Source organism: Camelus bactrianus, chromosome 11 (assembly GCF_048773025.1).
Source record: "Camelus bactrianus isolate YW-2024 breed Bactrian camel chromosome 11, ASM4877302v1, whole genome shotgun sequence".
NCBI classification, from domain to species: Eukaryota; Metazoa; Chordata; class Mammalia; order Artiodactyla; family Camelidae; genus Camelus; species Camelus bactrianus.
The window spans coordinates 67,333,434-67,352,772 of record NC_133549.1 but is presented as its reverse complement, the minus strand read 5'-3'; the positions used below and the strand labels follow the sequence as shown (position 1 = coordinate 67,352,772).

The window sequence follows — 19,339 nt, the reverse complement described above, 5'->3', positions numbered from 1 at the left end:
TCGATTTACCAGGTGACCTTGGGCAAGCCCTTTTCCCTCTCTGGCTTTGCTGATCTCTACAGAATCTGTAGGGGAATGAAGTCACCACAATGGTCCCTCTGGGGCTGGTTTCAAGAAGCCTATCTGAAATGCTCTTGGCCTATTACTAGTTATTTCTAGGTGACTCTGTTTCCATTTTACCTTTGTCATGTCTTTGCTTCATGTTTTCCACAAATTTCCTATCTCCCACTGGACTGTAAGTTTCTTGACCACTAACACCCCCATATCAACTAATCAGTCCATAGCAACCGAGCCTACCTGCCCAGTTCCTTGGACTTTCAAGAAACGTTCCTGAAGTTCTCTGGGAACTTTTCATAACAACAGGAACGCCCAATAGCTACGCTGCAGGTGTGCCGCTTCATCTCCATGCTCTCACTGAACTTTTACAACAATCCCAAAGAATCCCTATTTTTATAGATGAAGAAACTGAGGTTCCGGGAGGCTAAACACCTTGCTCATGGCCTCTCGGTTTGGAGTTAGAGCCCCTGCGTGCCTGCCTCCATCACACTGTGTTGCAGTAAGAACCAGAATACCCCAGTCACAGACGGGGCTTAGGTTTTCAAGATGCAGTGAAGCCATGGCTGTCCCTGACTACATGAGGGGCCTTCTGCGATCCTCTGTTTCCTAAACCTGTCCCCCACCCAGGGTTGAAGAAGACCTCACTGCCTGGAGCCCACTTCTCCAACCGGCTCCACCACAGCAGAGAGGAGAACTATAAAGAGAAAGGGAGATGAGAGACACCAGATGGACTCCGGCGCGGGAGGCCGACAGCCCAACAATGCAGCAGGAACATCTCCTAGCAGGCAGCTATCATCTCCTTCCATTTAGAGGTTCTTTATTTAAAGGGCAGGGGGCACAATAAAAGGTGTCCCAGCACGTGCCAGAGAATCCCTAATGCATGCGAGCTGGGCTCCACACACGGTCCCCTGCTTCGTATTCATGGCAGAGGGTCCTGCAGTCATTGCAATAGAATTATATGGGCCCCCAAAGACTCCCAGCAAGAATCAGCGAGGAAGCTGACGTAATTGAGAACATTATTACCATTCAAACAAAATAATAATTTTAATTACATCTGGGCTCCTTCCGTCTCCTGCTCCTGCATGCTGAGGGTGGTGGAGGGAGGTGGCACAGGGGTCACGAGGGACCAGAGGTCCTGGGCTTCGCTACATGGGGTGGAGGAAGGAGCAAGGAGCTTTGGAGTATGTGGCTGGGTTGAGCTCCCTGGGCCCCGGTTTTGTGGGATTTCGCTTATTCCCTCCTGGGAACCTAAGACCAAGGAGGAGGTGGCAGAAAGAGGTTGAATCTTCCCTGCAGGCACGGGGAACAGTCTGGCATTTATCCATGTTGGGGAGTGGGGGGGTCTTACTTCTCACCAACAATGTTGTATGTACATTTGGAGACCGAGTCTTGGAGGCTGCCTCTGGGGTCACAACCTGACTGCAGGTCACAAGGAAGGGACGTGACTAGGACCATGGCTGGGTTGGGACCACTGAGGATGGTCCTCACTCCAGACAGTGGGCAGTGGGCACTGAGTGAAGCTTCTCCACTGGACTCCTGCTGCCTGTGCAGGGGACTTGTGTGACAGCCCCCAGACCTGGATGGGGAGCCTGTGCTCGAAACCCAGAGTTCCCGGCTCATCTCCCTCCATCCTGGCTGTTATCAGGGCAACTTTTGGCAAATCACAGCAGGCCATGGAAAAGCTGCAAAAAGACCCATGCAAAGAAACTGAAAAATGAGAGTGAGCACGAGTATCAGACTTCAGGAGACTTGGAAAACTCAGTGACCTGGTCTTGGCCTCAGTTTCTCTCATCTTGAAAACAGGAAGAATAGTTCTCCCCTAACTTACAGAGTTGTCATAAGGACAAATGAAAGATAGTGAAAATACTCAGCTGTAGAGAAGCTATTACTTAAATGAATACACACACACATACCCCACCACACACACAGCTCTTTAAGACTGTGTAGAACAGGCAGCCCACGTGCCTGTCTTCATAACTACAAGCGCAGAGCTTGCTGTCCTTGCCGCTGTGGGCTATGGCACCCACCCCCGGGAAGAGAGGAGGAGTTCTGGGGATCCGTCATCGCGCTGACAGCAGGAGGAGACCAGAAAAGGTGCAGGCACCTCAGGGTGCTCACGAGGGACACAGAGACATGGCCTGGGGCTGCCGCCTGGCTAGAACAAACTACTCTGACTCTGGCCAGCAGGATCCAGAGCCCCTGAAATGATTTATGGGTCTCCCTCTCCCAGATCAATAGGCAGGTGGTTATAGATGCAGAGGGGGCCGCGGGGCACTGTGGCCCCGAGGTATAAATTAATATGGCCTGTCAAGGGGCTGCCTCTCCTGGTGTGGGAGACGACACTCTCAAGAGCAGAGCTGACACCTCAGGGGGGACGGCAGGCACAAGCCAGTGGGAGCCCCCCTTACTCCCCACCTCTCACGGCAAACTGAGGATGTAGTTTATAAATCATTCAGTGTCTGATGGGCACGCCTTAGGGAGGGCAGCTGGGGGCACTGCTGTCAGGCTCAGTGGGTGCTAATAAGTTTGGCAAGTCCACCTCTGCGTGCTCTGGGCCACTCCGGGCTCCCGCAGGCCCACGGCACAGGGGCTGGCACGGCTGAGATTCAGGAATTGGCAGGCAACAGAGGGCACCAGTGAGCGCTCACTATGAGTTCTCTGCATAAATGCTCCTACCGTCCTCCCAAACACCCAAGAGGTAGAGGAAGCAGCAGGGCTCTGTCCGTTTGTGAGGCTCACGTCCAAAGACCAGGCCCTGGACTGCGTGCTGAGGACACACAGATGACTAAGCTCTGTCCCTGCTCTGTCTGGCAGGAGACAGGGACATAACAAACAACAACCAGGACCATGACCATTTCTTGGGCTTTTACACTGGGCCCTATGCTAAGCAATTCTCCTACATGGTCCCATTTACTTTAATTGTCACAACAATTTTGCAAGGCAGGTAAAATTTTTTTCCATTTTGCAGATAGAATTGAAGCTACCTGCCAAAGATCATATACCAGACCTATCTCTGAATCCTGGCTCTATCCTTGCCCAGCTTTGGGCAAGTATGTAACCTCTCTACTTCCACGTCCACATCTGTACAATGGGAACAAGAGTGGTACCCCATGAGGTGGTGGTGAGGACCCAGCGAGCACTGCGTTGGGCACAGAGGAAGCTCTCGATAACAACAAAAACACTGAGTTATTATTATCAAAGAAATGAATTATTCACTTTGTTTCATTGACAAATGATCGCCAGGAATACTCTTCTCCCTACCTTCCCATATCTAGTAAGGACGTACAAGGAGTGAGTAACTTTCGTCTTTATTAAGAGATATGTAGAGATGGTGTGACCTAGGGGGACCCAGGGTCAGGAGACCTGGGTTCTGACTCTGACCCTGTCCCCGGCCAGCTTTGAGGCTTAGGCAAGGACTCTCAAATTCTCAGGCCCCTGACATTTTGTCCCAGCACAACCCTCTCTACCTCCAGCCTCATTCCTACCTTACAGGTGGTCACCTGAAGCCAGGGGTAATAAAGATCTATGCAGGGCCTGTCCATCACAGACCAGGGCAGAGACCCAGGGGGCACACTTCCACCCTGGCTTTGTTTCTACAAGGTTAACAGTGGGCACTTGCAAGGTACGTACATCCCTACACACATTAACTGTCCCTCCTCAGCAGCATCTCTGGTCAGGGGTTAGGGTTTGGACCTCCCTCTTTGGGAAATTCCAACATATGAAAAGAAGCTAAAGGATCTCACAAAGTACTCAAAGACAACAGTATTCAGAGACAACATAATTTGCTCTTCTGACTAACAAACTCCTACTCATCCTGTAAGGTCCCAAACAAATAGCCCCCATGTATAGACCAGGTCACTCCTTCCACAGTCCACTCCACAGGTCCACTCCTTCCATCCCACTTTGCACAACCTAAGCTAAACACTCATGGTATTTAATACATTTAGATGTAGTTAGACATCTACTTGTCTTTCTCTCTGTAAAATTACCTTCCCTGAGCACAAAGGCCCTGGTCTCAATCCCAGTATTTTACTAAATATATTATGAGCCACAAATTGGGCTAAGGGCTTTTTCTGTCTGCATTATTATAGCCCTCACAATAACTCCACAAGGCAAATATTCTTTCCCATCTTATAGATAAAACAACTGAGTCCAGAAAGTTCTAGTCCCTTCCAAAGCTGCACAGCTGGCAAACAGTAGAGTCCTTTTTCTCTACGCTGCACATCAACATCAGCTTAGAAGCCCTGCACTCTGTTCCAGAGCTGTTCAACAAATGTTTGTGTTCGTTTAAAAAAAAAATTGAGTGGATCAGAGCACAGTGGATCAGATTTGGGCTTTGAATGATAGGCAGAACTGAGTTAGGCTGAGAGAAGAAAGAAAACACTCTGGTATCAGAACAGTGTGATGTGTGTGTTAGAAAGACAAGAGAGACACAGACCCAGGCTTAGAGGCACTGAAACAGCCCCTTGGCTGACAGGAGGATTCACATGGAGGAATACCAGAAGATGAGTTGGGAAAAGTTAGTTGAGGTCAGATGGGTAAAAACCCTTGACTTCCCAGGAAAGGAGGCTGAACTTGTCAGAACTTCAAGGACACAGCCGTCTCTGACACTGCTTGACCCAAGGAGCCACCTGACACCATCTGACTTCTAACCTCACACCAAACTCCTGCCCAAACACTTGGGCCCCAGGGTCACCTTCCCGGGGCACACCTGGAGAGCTGAGGGGTGGGGCTGGGAGGAGGGGCGTGGGGGACAAGGCAGCGCTGAAGGTCAGCGAGGCGGCCACGCACCCCTAGCAGCGGTGCTGGAGCAGCGCAGCTGGGCACAGACACAGGCAAACACGTTTGAGCAAATTGGAACGCCATAAAAGTCTATTACAGCAAATCAAACAGCAGTCAGCATGACAGCCATTAGCCTGAAATGAATACACGGGGACTTAATGAGGTCTGTCGAGGCTGGCTTGGTGAATTAAGTTGCCTATTCTAGCAGGATTTCCCTTTTCTTTACGGACTTGAAAGCATCCACGCTGCCTCGTTAGGGCTTCGACAAGTGAATTGCAGGGACTTTCACCCTGATAAAATGGATAATTACATGTAGAACAGCTCAGTGAGGGGAGAGGGGTGTGCAGGAGGGGAACGGAGAACAAACAAATCCAAACACACCTGCCCGACTTGGGGGGGGGTGCTTTTGGAGGGAGACGGGGCAGGGCTGGGTGGGCGGGGGGCGGGTGAGCTTCCCCAGGAAAGGGCCAGCACCTGGCCTTGACCCTCCTCCTGCCTGCTCCTATTCTAGGACGGAGGACATGGGTCACCAAGGATTGGATGAAAGTTCTCCTCAAAGATGGGCCCCCTAGCACCTCTCAGAAACCCTCTGGTGGGGAATGCCACAGAGGTCATCCTCCAGGGCTTGCTACCACTATGGAGTGTGTTTAAAATGCAGATTCTTGGGCCAGCTCTCTCCAAACTACTGATTCAGAATTGCAGAGGCCCGGGAATATGCATCCTAACTAGTGCCCCAGAAAATTCTGAAGGGGTATGTTTGGGACCCTCTGATCATCACTTTTCCAACGCTCAGTACCAGATGGCTTCTGAAAGACGCGGTTCTCCTGCTTCTGCTGGCATAACTCCAAGGACGGGGAGCTCAGTACATCCTCAGCAGGGTAGGGGAATAGATTGTGGGGTGGGTCTCATTAGAAAGTTCTTCCTTATGTAGACCTAGAATTTGCCTCTTTGTAACTTGTTCCCCACACCCGTAACTTGTTCTGGGTTCTGGACACAATGGGCCCAAAGATGATCAGGGCGCCTAGGGCTCAGGGGGATTGGAGGTTGGGATGTTTAGGGCTGGGGTGCAGGTGGCTCCAACAGCCAAAAGAGGGGCTGAATGGAATGAGGCAGCCACTGGAGGTCTCTGCCGCCTCCCCAGGAATAATAAAGTAGTGAAGGATAAGAAGGAGCTTCTCCTGCTGGGATTCCTCTTCAGATCACTGGATATCAGTCCTGGAATGGCCCTGGCCCAAATCCCCAGTTTAGCAACTCTTGGAGTTAAAGCCAACAGAGGGACATCAACACATCTAAAGTCTTACCCAGCCAGTTGTTGGCACAGTCAGGACTAGAACACAGGTGTCTTGACCTCCAGTCTCCCTCTTCCCACCACACAACACAGGAGCTCAGCTGCTCACCTTGGTGAACTTCTGCTGGAAATCCACCTCCTCCAGGAAGTCTGCTGAGATTTCTCTGATCACTCTGACAACCCCTCAGGATTGACACCACATAGGGTCTGCAGCGCCCCTCTGTTTCTCTGATTTGCAGTCTCACCCTGTTCATACCTACAGGGCCTCTGCCACAGAACCATGCTTCTCAAGTGCAAGGGCTTCGGGTTTCCAGGGTGACCTCAATGTAAAAAGGAGACCCCTGGCTTGATTCTGGGCCTGGACCAGCAGACCCTTCGCTAGTGCTCCAGCTGGGGCCTGTACCAGGCAGCTAAGCTCTAGCTCAGGTGCCAAGCCACTTTGGGTTGGGAGTGGCCGGGCCTCCATTCAGCTGACACCACATCCCCACTGGCCCCACGGAGCTGCCCTGAGCAAGGCATCGAGTATCAGGTCACTGAAGTGACCCAGGGATGTTTACATGCCAGTAAGTAAACCATATGGACCTTCCTCCAAGGACTGTGTCCCCTTCCAGCTGGCTCCTCTCGGACCACCCTCTTCTCATCAGATGGGTAGGAGGCAGGCCATTTTATCCTACCTGTCCTCTGTTTTTATTAGATAAGGAGGACTATGGCCCAGAGAGGTTGAGTGACCTGCCCAAGTGGACCCAGCAATCTGGGAGTAGAGTGAGGGCTAGGTCTGGGGTCTCTTGCCTCTGGTTCTGGCTCCAGTCATTGCCTACTACTCCAGCCTCCCAGGTCTCTGTGCTGTGAGAGCCTGGCACAGCGCCAAGCCCACAGCAGACACTCAATAAATATTTGTTAAATAAATGAATGACTGAAGAGGCTCTCTCCTTGGAGGCAGAGGCCTTTGGAGAATCCTGAGAGATTCCAACAGGGCGGTGTTGGAGGTCACATCATCTCCTGGCAAGGGAGAGAGGAAAAGGCTGGCCTCGGCCCAAGGGCTGTTGAGGAAGGATGCGACCCCTCGTCCCCTGGCCATTGCTGCTGCCTGCTGCTCCCCCATGAGGGAAAGCAGAGGGCAGCCATGCCTGCCAGGATGGCAGCTGAGCAATGGGTCCAAGGCTCATTAACTCCGAGCCGTGCCCTTGGTTTCTGAGCCCAGGCCTGGAGTGCAGGCTGGCACGTAGAGACCCTTAATTAAATTAGGGAGACTTCCAAATGAGAGGGGGCCCAGAGCCAAGCTGCAGTCCCGGGCACACTGGCCACAGCTTGGGGCACCGTGCCCCCATGCTGGGGACTGCAGGCTCTCTCTCCCTATGTCCTGTGCCATCAGGGGAAGGTCACGAGCACCTCTGAGTGTCCCCACCCACACATTTCCTCACTTCCCTCCATCTGGCACAAGCATAGGACCCTCGGGTCTCATCTAAGTCAGGCTGGCCAGAAACAGGAACTTGAGGGGCATGAGACAAGGTCTCTTCATCTTTGAGGGAATCTGAGGCTGCTCTGGGAGTCAGGAGGCTCAAAATCAAAGCTGTGTGACCTTGGGCAAGTCATTCTCCCACAATGAGCCTCAGTTTTCCTATCTATTAACTGACGAGATATTTTCTAGAGTCTTTCAGTTTCTTGATCCAATGACCTATAACAGAAAGGGGCTAGAATTTCAATGTCCTGGTGCCAGCCTGCCTCTTCCCACTGGATTCCATCTCCCATCATTCCCATCCCAACTCTTTACTGCCGTTTCCCAGCCCAGAGCCCCAAGGGCAGGCCTGAGGGACACCCAGTTAGAAGCTCTTTATCCACCACCTTCAAGGTCTTTGATTGCTAACTGCCAGCCCAGAAGACTGCCATCAGCCACCGGGGAGAGGGACAGCAAGCAGTGAGAGTCTTGGTGCCACTGGGAGCCAGCAGCCAGCTTATTAATGAACCGTTCATAATGCAATAATTTGTACTTCTCAATTACCAGCAATGGCTTAGTTTTACACACATGCACTCATGCAAACACACTCAAGAGTACACAGATGACGCAAAGGAGCTGAGGGCCAGTGCGACAGCAGGGTGAACACAGGGCTAGAGAAAGAAAGCCGCTTAGGGAACTGCACGTCCCCTGTGTCCTGGGGGGTCCTATGCTGGCCAAAGCTAGAAGGCCTGGGGTTAGGCCTGCCCACCCATCCGCCCCAGGCCCATGCTGGCTGTGAATGGAAAACAAGAGGTGCGTCAACTGCCCCTCCCAACCTCCATCTGTCCCTGACTCCATCTGGAGTTGGGGGGCTCATCCAAGGCATGCCCTCTCTCAGGCATGAGGCTCCTACCAACCCACTCTCCTCAACCAGCACACAGGTACCCTCAGAGGTCCCGGCATGGTCACCAACCTGCCCAGAGCGGGTGCCAGGCTGAGGTGTGGCAGGAGAAGAGGAGCGGGAGCTGCCCTTTCCCCAGCTTCAGCCTGCTCCCACGTGGCCCCAGAGCAGCAGGTCCCCGATGTCCCTCGAGTGTGACCCTGGCGACTCCTACCTCCAGGATGCGGACACTGTAGGGCTGATTATGAAACGTGGGTGCGTTGTCATTCACGTCCCCAACCTGGATGTTCACCTTCCGCGTGATCACCTGGCAAAAGAAGTTGGTGGAATTAGCGTTGGTATCGGTCTCCAGCCCCTTCCCACCCAAAGGCCCAGGGAGCCTGTCCCCTAGGGCAGCAGGGGCCTCGGGGGACACTCACCCCCTGGTGGTCGCTGACGGAGAACTCCACTGTGAACTCCGACTTGGTCTGAAAGAAAAGGGAGGGACAGAGGCGGGCAGAGTTAGAGAGGTGAGCTGAGGCCCTGAGTCCTATGTGTCAGGAGCTGGGGAGGTAGGGGGTGGAGAGGAGACCCTCCATCATTGCCCCAGGAGCTCATTAACCCAGGAGCTGGTCTGGGACTGGATATCCTCCAAAGGCTTCCCTAAAAATAAGCATTGCCTTTGGGGTTGGGGAGGTAGGTTCAAATTATAGATCTTTCCCATAAAACAGCAAGTCAAGAATCTTGGGTTCCAAACTGGGCTCTGCTTCTAAACTGCTGTGTGGTCTTGAGAAAGACAACTCTGTGGTCACTCCTCACTTTAACATGAGGAGAAAGCAGGGGTTGGGGTTTTGTTCAAACTCTTACCTTAATTTGCTAAGAGCTATTGTGTCATCAATTCCGGTGTCTCTGGAAAACGTCCTTTGGGGGGACAGTTGTTTGGGAGAGTGGACTTTATTCTATGGAGCCATTATTCTATGGGGGATGAACCCCAGGTCACTGTCCCTCTTACCTACCCAATGTTGCAAACACCCCCGACCACCACATTCTGGCCCCAAGTCCAGACATCAGCACTGACCCTGGAAAAGGGACACCATTGAGGCAGGAAGATGCCCTGTCAGGGTCAGAGAGTATGAGCCACAGTGTGTGCCCCTGCCTCCCCAGGAGAGGACTGGGGCAGGGGTCAGGGCAGGTCATACCTCTCTGTCCAGCGGCTGCCGGAGCCACACCACGCCTGTGTCAGGCTCCACTGCAAAGAAGCGGGAGGCCTCCTCCCCAGACACGCCAAACACCAGGGGGTCATTGTCCATGTCTCGGGCCAACAACTGGGTCACAGAGGAACCTGGAGTATCCGCAGGAGAGAGAGCAGAGGGCAAAAATGGGAGGTTGGTCCAATCTTCAGCACCTTGCTCAGGTGTCTGAGTCCCTACGGGGAACAGCCACCTGACAGACCGCCAGCAGGGCACTGACTACAGTAAGACCTCTGTGCATCTTTGGCTCTGACCCAGTCTCCTCGCCTCCACCCTGGCCACTTGTCACAGTGTGTAACAAGGAACTGTCATTCATCATCTTCTGGGTGTGTGATGGACAGCTGTGGCTTATTCCTGCCCCCTTTTCTTAATTTTAATTTAGAGACCCCCTTCTCCAAGTGGTTCAGATGAGTGCAGGCCCCCAGCCCTTCCATTCTTATGTTCCGAGATGGGCACACAACTCAGCCCTAGCCACTCAGAGCATTCCGACTCCCTGATCACAATGACTGGTTGAGGGATAAGCATGTGACCCAAACTAGCCAGTCAATGCCAACCCTGGGACTTCTGCAGGAACTACTGGGAAAGAGGTGCTCCCCTTTCCCGGGGGTTGCTAAACTGGCCCTGCCTGCAGCCATCATTGGCACCACAGGAAGGCCCTGCCTGAGAATGAGGCCAACAAGGAGGAAAACAGAGCCAAATGGTGCAAGGAGAGAGATTCCTGATGGTTTGAGGGTCTGCGGCCAACTACACCTGATATTAGCTCCATCCTCTGGGCTGCTCATTTTTTTTTTTTTTGACTAAGTAAGTTGAGTTGGATTTCTGCCTTTTGCAAGTGGAAGTAATATTTTCTTTTTTAAAAATTGAACAGGAAGCAATATTTCCTAATTCAGAATATTTTACAAAACCTGGCATTCATTTATCAGTGATTAAGTGCTAGCCTTGTGGTAAGCACTGGAGTACACAGTGGTTAGGAAGATATGGTCCAGCCTCAAGGAACTCAAGAAGTGGGTGACAAGGTCTACTTCCTGTCCACAAGAAGAGGATTGAGGTGCCGTCCTTCACCAAGAAACAAAGTCCTGGCCATAGGCCACCCTGGCATCAGGATCTCTTGCTTATATCCCTGCCTAAGAAATCCCAGAGTAGGGTATCTTCTGGGGTTCACAGCCCCTGCCCCTGCCAGGCAGCCTTCAGGTAGGGTGACCAACCACCCTCATTTGTCCAGGATTGAGGCATTTCCCAGAACATGTGCTAAAACCAGGAGGTCCCGGGCAACTGTATTCGCTGGTCACCTTAGCTTCAAGAGGTCCTTAATTCCCCAGGAACTGTGTAAAATATTCCGCGTGTACAGTTTGTCATTTTCTGCACTCTCTGAAATGGGTCTACAGTCTTCATCTGACTCTCAAAGGAGTAGTTAGATTAGAACCATAATCTGGGGCAAATCACTTCTTTCAAAGCCTTAGTTTACCCTATAAAATGGGACAGACACTCTTTCTTCCCCACATACTGACTCTACTACATAGCACTGATGATCACACTAAGGGAGGATTCTAAACTCTGGAAATTTTATCTAAAAAAATCTCTAAGGAGCTTTTCTAAGTCAACTTTTAAAAGACAATTCTAACATGACAGTGATAGCTAACATTCTGGAGCACTAACCACATTCCAGACACTGGGCTAAGGGATTTCCACATACTATCTCATTCAGTCCTTTCTGTTATTCTCCTCACTTAACAGATAAGGAAACAAAGAGTGATTAAGCAATTTACCACAGCCACAGTTAGAAAACGGCAGAACCGGACTTCAAAGCCCAGACATTCTGGCCCAGTGCCCACATTTGTTTCCACAATCTTACACATCTCAGCACTTTATATGTGAACTCAAGATTCAGGACTTCCATGGACATGACCCTATTGGACCCTAAGTAGAAGCCCAACACTTGGAAAATGAAGATACTGGGCAATCATTGGGCTCTTATGATATGGCAGACATGGTGCTAGCCCATTTACATGCGTTCTCTCATTAACTCTCAGCAACTCTGTTTGGTAGTCATTATTTGACCCATTCTACTGATTAGGGAGTTGAGGTTCAGAGAGATAAAGTAGTATCTCCAAGGTCACACAGCAGAGTAGGACATGGCAGCACCCAAGGTGATAAGAAGAGGTGAGAAGCAGGAGAAAGAGGAGTGAAATCAAGGAACAGAGATCTTTGGGGGAGCCCAACCTTCCCATTTTAAAGACAGAGAAACTGAAGGCATTTAGCAATTTGCCCAAAGTACAATGGTGAGCAACAAAGTCAGAACGCAAACTCAATTTTCCAGACTCCCAGTACAGTGCTCTTTGCAGATGAGGAAGGAGGAGACATGTGAAATCACAGATAAATCAAGCACATCTTCCCAAAGTACCTGTATTGCTCAGTGATAAGCAACTATTTTATACTAAAACAAATTGGAATATATGGGGAGTACAATGGAACATTTAATTCATTTTTAAAGACATAATCTAAAGCTGTAGAAGAATTTCTGACCTCCCCCTGACTTCCAGGGATGCACAGTTCCTTTCCGTTTCCCTTAGGGGTCCTTTAGTGGTAAAGTAAGAGGAACCCTGAGCTACTTCTCAGTGACTTGGGGAGATTCTACATGAGGAAACTGAGGCCCATGGGGGTCCTCCTTGTCCACAGCACAGCAACAAGTCCACGGCAGCCTTCTGGACTGAAAACCTCACCTGCCAACCCCCTTCAGGGCTCAGCCCAGGTGGGGACTATGGGACCAAGCTCCCAGCTGGCCAATGGGATTCTGGAAAGGCCACACTGACCCTCCAGCCAAAGTTGTGCATCTTGGCCATATCCCAAATGGCTCTCTCAGGCCTGATGCTCAGGCCCTCCCAAGAAGAGGGATGCTGGGCAGGACAGAGATGGGGCCATCAGCTGCTGTCACCCACCCTGTAATTTCCTGGACTTTTATCCATTTTCCCTTCAATTATGTGTGGCTCAAAATGGTCCTTTTCGGCTTCCTCACGGGCTTTTGCCTGCTCACGCCTTCTTTGTGTCCCAGGTAATTGCTAGTGACCTTTTCTAAGTGTACTAATTAAAGGTGCCAATTTAACATTATATTTAAGACAAGACGCCCCCCAATTTTCCCGCTGGGCACATACTCCCCCGCCCAGCTGCTCTGTCATTCTGTAGAATCTGGGCCTAGCTTTGAGTTCTCCAAGACACGGGGCTCGTTTCTCCATTAGGGAGGCTGCCAGCAGCCTCTGTTTGTACCATTCATACTGGAAAGAGGCCAAGCTGTGGGGCCCAACTCCAGCCCAGGGGCCCTAGAAGCAGCTATTCAGGAGAGCCATCCCGGGCTGTGGGATCCTGGGGTACATACACCACACCCTGGGTCTCCCACCTGGGAAACAGTATACCCTGCAATTCAGGCTGTGCAATACCTGGAGTGCTTTTTTCTTTTTAATTTTGGTAAAAAATATATAACATAAAATGTACCATGTAACCACTTTTAAAGTGTACAATTCAGTGGCATGTGGTACATTCACAATGTGGTATAAGCATCGCTGCTACTAACAGAACATCTTCATCACCCCAAAAGGAAACCCATGGCAGTTAAGCAGCCACCCCCTCCATCCCATTCTCCCCCAGCCCCTGGCAACTGCTAATCCACTGAATGTCTCTACGAATTTGCCTGTTCTGGATATTTTATATAAATAGAACCGTAAGATAAGTGCTAGCTTTTTTCACTCAGCATAATGTTTTCAAGGTTCACCCATTTGTAACACATACTAGCATTTAATCCCTTTTTGTGACTGACTAATATTCTATTATATGGGGATGCTACATTTTGTTTATCCATTCATCACATGATGGACATTTGGGTTGTTTCTACCTTTTGGCTATCATGAATAATACTGCTGTGAACAATCTGTAGACAAGTTTTTGTTTAAACACTTGTTTTCAGTTCTTTGTGGGTATATACCGAGGAGTGGAATTGCTGGGTCCTATGGAAACTCAATGTTTAACTTTTTGAGAAACCACCAAATTGTTTTCCACAGCAACTGCACCATTTACATTCCCACCAACAATGGATGAGGCCTGGAGTTCTTTTCAGTGGTAAGAAGGATAATCAACATCTTACAGGGGCTGAGCGCTCCCTGTACGGTGGAGAGGGGGGAGCTGGCCAGCCTTCTGTTGCCAACGCTGTTGGTACCCTGCCCGCTATGCTTCCGCATGTACTATTGTCGCACCCCTAGCCCAACCTGGGCAGCCAGGCCTGAGGGGTTCTGGCCATCAGAGACTCCTCCACCCACACACAGGACAGGAACTAAGGCCCCTCATACTCTGGTAGCAGCACTCAAAGAATGACTGATGGAAGATGGTGGATAAGGAGTAGGGAGAGAGATGCCCCGCCTCCCTCACCTCTCAGGCAGATAACTGAGAGGCCGTGTTCCACACTGGCTCTTGGAACTCCCCCATGGGCTCCCTCTCCAGTTGCCCACAGTGGTGACTTGGTTGATAAAGCATCTTTGTGGCTTCCTTCCCTTCCCTGTCTCAAATCCTCACTCCCCGACCTGTGTGTCCTGGAATCTTCTCCCCAATAAATTATTTGCACTTGAATCCTTATCACAAGGCTTGCTTCTGGGGGGACTCAAATCAGACCCCCTAAGACTGGGCATCAGAATCACCCAGTGAGCTTGTTACAATACAGATTCCCAAGCTCTGTTGACTCAATTGGCTGGGGCAGAGTCCAGAGTGTAAACTTTTAAACAGCAGCTTCTATTTTCCCTGCAAGAAACCCTGACATACAGCCAGGTTTAGAAGTCCTGAGACTGGTTTATAGCAGGGCGATCTTCAAATATTCAACAACAGGCACAGTACAGGCATCAACCAATCAGAAAAGATGCTGGCCATAAACAACCGGACCAGTGAGGACTGCCTGTAAGTCAGCCTGGTTTATGGCTCACATTTTAGATGCAGAGAAAAGCTCCTCTGGCCCCAGGATGATTTAAAGGCTCAGTCTCTGGGCTCTTGGCTCAATCAGTGCTGCTGGAGGATTCTCTGCTCTTGGCCTCCCCAACCCTCATGAGAAGGGTAACCCAGAAAGACCAGCCCCCTCCACCCTGTGCCAACCCAATCCAGGCCAGGGCCCAGCCTGACCTCATGAATGGAAAGTGGAATTTTAAACTGAAATCACTGTACACTTAGGTTTATAGCAGCATTATTCACATTGGCCACAAGGTGGAAATGACCCAAGTATCCATCAATGGAAGAATGAATAATGTGGTATCTACATCTAATGGAATATTATTTAGCCTTAAAAAGGAAGGAAATTCTGACACATGCTCCAACATGAATGAATCTTGAGGACATTATACTAAGTCTATGCTGATAAGCCAGTCACAGAAGGACAAATACTGTATGACTCTACTTATACGAGATATTTAAAACAGTCACATTCATAGAGACTCAACGTAGAAGGGTGGTTGCCAGGGGCTGGGGGAGAGGGAGAAATGGGGATTTGTTGTTTCATGAGTTCAGTTTTAATTCTGCAAGATGAAAAGAATTCTGGAGATTAGTTGCACAACAGTATTAATGTACTTAACACTATACACTTAAAAATGGTTAAGATGGTAAGATTTATGTTTTTTAACATCTGTAAAATATACATTTTACCACAATCAAAAAATTTATAAACCAAAACTTAAATCAAATCATGTCTAAGGCTCTGGCCATCTGGCCTGAGACAGTTCCTTCCACTGCATCTCACATGGGCTCCCTGGGCTTACCCACCTCTGCCATGGCCTTTTATCTCCTCTGAACACTCTGTGGCTGCCTCAGGGCCTTTGCCCTGGTTGTGCCTTCTGCCAGGAATATTCCAACTGTAGGTCATGACAGGCTACTACTCATTATTCATCTCTCAGGTCAAGCATTACCTTCTCAAATACGCGATCCTACAGATAGAGTCGATCTGAAGAGATGCCTCGTCACTCTGTGTCCTCACACCTGGAGTTACTGTCTTCACAGCCCCTCCCTCCTCTGAAATGATCTTGTTCATTCATCTTACTTGCTGACTGTCTGCCCCAAGCCCCTGGTCGCCACACAAGCACACTCGTGTTAGCTCCACGGGGCGATGGCCTGGTCTGTCGTGTTCCTTGTTGTATCCATGAGCCTAACACGTGGCTGGTGTCCCGGAGGCACTCAGTACATAGACGTCGGGTAAATAATGAATCCTGCCAACTGCCTAGGGGAGTTAGGAGAATATAGCCCTCCAAAATCATGATCTCTGAGCTGGGGATGCAGTCTCTCAGGAACCGGCCCTGCCCTCCTTCCTAGGGTGATGTACCCCAAACTGAGGCCATGTATCCTGGGGGTCACCTGGGGCAATGAACCTTATCCTTGGGGCTGAGTACTCAATTCTGGCAGCTGGGTATCTCATCCTATACATTACTCTAATACTGTGTACCCTTTCTTGGGGCCCAAGTACACCACCATGGGGCAGTGAACCCTGCCTTGGAGGTCAGGGGCCCTGGTAGGGGTGGGGATCTGCTCAGCAGGCTGCAAATGCCCCACAGTGGCCTTAGCCCCTCAACAGCAGGCCACATCCGTCTGCCTGGCAAGGGGTGGACAATCACAGCTTCCTGTGCAGCCCTGCTGGGCCCATGCTGATCGCTGAGATGACTGTATTGTTATTATTGTTATTTGTGCTGAGGGGTGAGGGCTGGGATTGGCATGTCGTGTGCTCCTGGGGAGCTGTCTTTACCTGCCAGGTGAGGGGTGGGCCAGAAACTCAGGGAGAGCAGTGGCAGGCTGCAAAGCCTTTTATTTATTTATTTATTTATTTTGGATGGGGAAAGGATGAAAGCTTGTTCCCCAAACACAGTGGGGGTGATACAGAGTGAATAAAGGGTAAGGAGATTTTACCAGGTTTCCTCCTTATAGTAGCATCTCCTTAAGGCAAACCTTTGGCCACACCCCACTCAGAAACCTTCCATAGTTCGTGCAGAATTAAAACCAAATTCCTTACCGAACAGCCAATGCTCTTCCCAACCTGTCCTCAACTGCCTGGCGGGTCAAGTTCCCACCACACCCCTGGGCTGAGCCCGACACACTGCTGTCATCACTCAAGCACACCATGGCATCACCTGTTCCTACACCTGAGCTGTTGCTATTCCCTCAGCCTGGAAGACCTTTCCTTCCTCCTCTCACTGCTTCTTAAATCCTGGTCCCCTTAAATGCACACGTCAGATGCCACTTCCATCATGAAGCTCTCTCTCCTTGGTGCTCCCTAATTCGTTATTTGTACTTCTGCCCAGCAGGGAGTGAGGGGGTCACCCCTTGAAGATGGAGGCTGATGTTCTGGGACACGCTTGGTAAATCCTCCCACCCTTCCATGATTAACTGTTTCTCCTCTCTTGGGGCTGAGGAGCTGGCCATTCTTTCCCTTGCCCAAGCAGACATTACTAATCAATCACAGCTCCCTTTTCTGTTGAGTCTGTATTCAACTTCAGAATCCTTCACAACACTGGGTTCCATACAGCCACTACTGAATCCTAAAAGGCACATGAGAGCAAAACTTCTGCAATCTGTGAACTAAAAGGACTTCACATCAGCCCAGATCTATCCCTCCCTTCCCATCCAGGGGCCAAGGATCTAGCTTGGAAACAAGAACGAGTTATGGCTGAAGTGAGAACCAAACAAAGCCCCTTCTCATTTTACAGAAAGAGAAGCAGGGGTTTTGGCTGGAAGATGGCTGCCTGAGACAGGGCCATGTGTCACTGAGTGCCTAAGCAAGGAGTAGCAGATGGCAGGCCCCCAACCCCAGATTATGGCCCCGTCTTTCTGCGAATAACCACACCACCTCCCCATTGCCATGGTCTGCTGCACAAGCCCCACCCGCCACAGGAGGGAAGCCCACTCTCCTCCTCCAGCCTGGAGGGACCTAGCCGCTCCGGCCTTGGTCTCTGCCAGAGCCAGGGGCTCCTGCCCTCCCCATCTCCCCTGGGATAAGCCCCCAGAGCCTGGGCTGGCCTTGGAGACTACAATCTCATTTGTCTCTCCTCAGGGATCAGACAGGCCAGTTAAGTGCCTTGATTCCTGGGGATAATCTCATTTGTCTTAGGTTTCCCCTCCTTGCTCTCCTGCCTTTAATCAGGCTCCTTCCCTGCAAGCACCCGCGCCCCCAAGGTCCTGAACTTGGCTTGACCTCAGGAGAGCTGATCTTTGGGGGTTGTTTTGTTGTCCTAGGCCCTGCCTGCACCCACCTGGGGAAGCCAGGGTGAGACCTGAGGCAGCCCCCTCTCTCCTGTGAGGCCTGCCCTGCACTGGCTGATGTCCTCATGCTCATCAGAACAACTTTGTCCAGATAAAGGGAACTGTCTCTGTCTCCAGAGTCCACAGGCCCCCTTCACATCCTCTCTCTTCTACAGCTCGGTCCACTTCGAAGGCATGAACAGTTGGGGGGAAGGAAACTAGCATTCATTAAGCACCTACTATTTGCCAGGAACCATGCTCAATGGTTGTTCACTCATTCTCTGTCATCTATTTCTCACAATGGTCCCAAAGAGAGGGGTTAACACCCCCACTACATAGATGAGAAAACTGAGGCTTATGGGGGTAAAATAACCTACTCAAGGTTACATAGCTAGGAGGTGGCAGAGCAAGGATTTGAACCCAGATCTGTCTGACTGAGAAATTCACGTTCCCTCTACCACCCTCATAGCTTTTAGCACAAAGCCTTTGACCTAAACCTCAATCTAAGCAGCTAAACACTGCCCTCTCCTCTCTCCACAGAGACTGACCCCCAGGAAGATCTACAGGCCCTCTACATGTTTGAGGCTACTCTGGACTCCTGGGTTACTTAGCTGGCCTGAAGGGGAGCACCTCTGAGGCAGGGATGGTGAGGGTCCCCTCCTCCCTCACCCCGGCTTTTCACAACCCACTTATCACCAGCCAACAAGATGGGGAGTCCCTCCTGAGAGTCAGAGAAGGGGTGAGTGGTTCACCTGGGCACACAGGTGTCTGATGGCCAAGGGGACAGTCTAATTCAGCAGAACTGAAGGAGACATTAAACAGAGCAGGATGATATAAGCTCAGAGGCTTTGGTGACAGGGAAGAGCGGGAGCTATGTGTTGCTGTTATTTTAAAAAAAATAAAGCATGAGAGGAAAGCTCGGACATTAAATATTTGAGGGACCTTGTCCCAAGTCTCAAAATCCCAGAGCTATGCTGCTTCTGACCCAACAATGATAGAGTCATCATTGCCAAGGGCTGCCTGGCCCTGCAGCAGACACCAATGTGTCTAAGACTCTATAACTTATGAGTCACAGAGAGGTCGTTACTTGCCTAGTCACACAGCTCACAGAAAGCAGAGCTCGGATCGTTTGGTGACCTTTCTAACCCCCACGCTGCAATTACAGTCCTTCATTCATTTACTCAATAAACATTGCCTGAGCGCCTGCTCTGAGCTGGGCACTGCTGTCAGCACTGGTGCTCAACAATGAGCAAAACAGACAGAAGTCCCTACCCTCCTGGGGATGACATTCCAGTGGACGGACCTACATACCCCTTATGCCACATCCTTTCCCTGGCCCTTCACCGGCCCATTTGGGAAGCGTGAACTTGGATCTGGGGTCTAGTCACAGCCTGAATGGAGGA

At 50.6% G+C, this 19,339-nt stretch overlaps 1 protein-coding gene across 10 annotated transcripts in view; it reads right to left on the bottom strand.

Moving 5' to 3' along the window:
• The window catches only part of CDH23 (cadherin related 23), a 389,679-nt gene that overhangs the window by 278,214 nt on the left and 92,126 nt on the right, over nt 1–19,339 (bottom strand). For all 10 annotated transcript variants that reach the window (XR_012510294.1, XR_012510295.1, XR_012510293.1 and 7 more), the window contains exons 4-6: nt 9,642–9,784; nt 8,883–8,930; nt 8,678–8,770 (exon numbers count right to left, since the gene is read on the bottom strand). Coding sequence is in view for 7 of the 10 variants with exons in the window: in XM_074374170.1 (XP_074230271.1) it covers nt 8,678–8,770; nt 8,883–8,930; nt 9,642–9,784 (284 nt within the window). In the remaining 3 variants the exon portion in view is untranslated. The remainder of the gene's footprint in view (nt 1–8,677; nt 8,771–8,882; nt 8,931–9,641; nt 9,785–19,339) is intronic.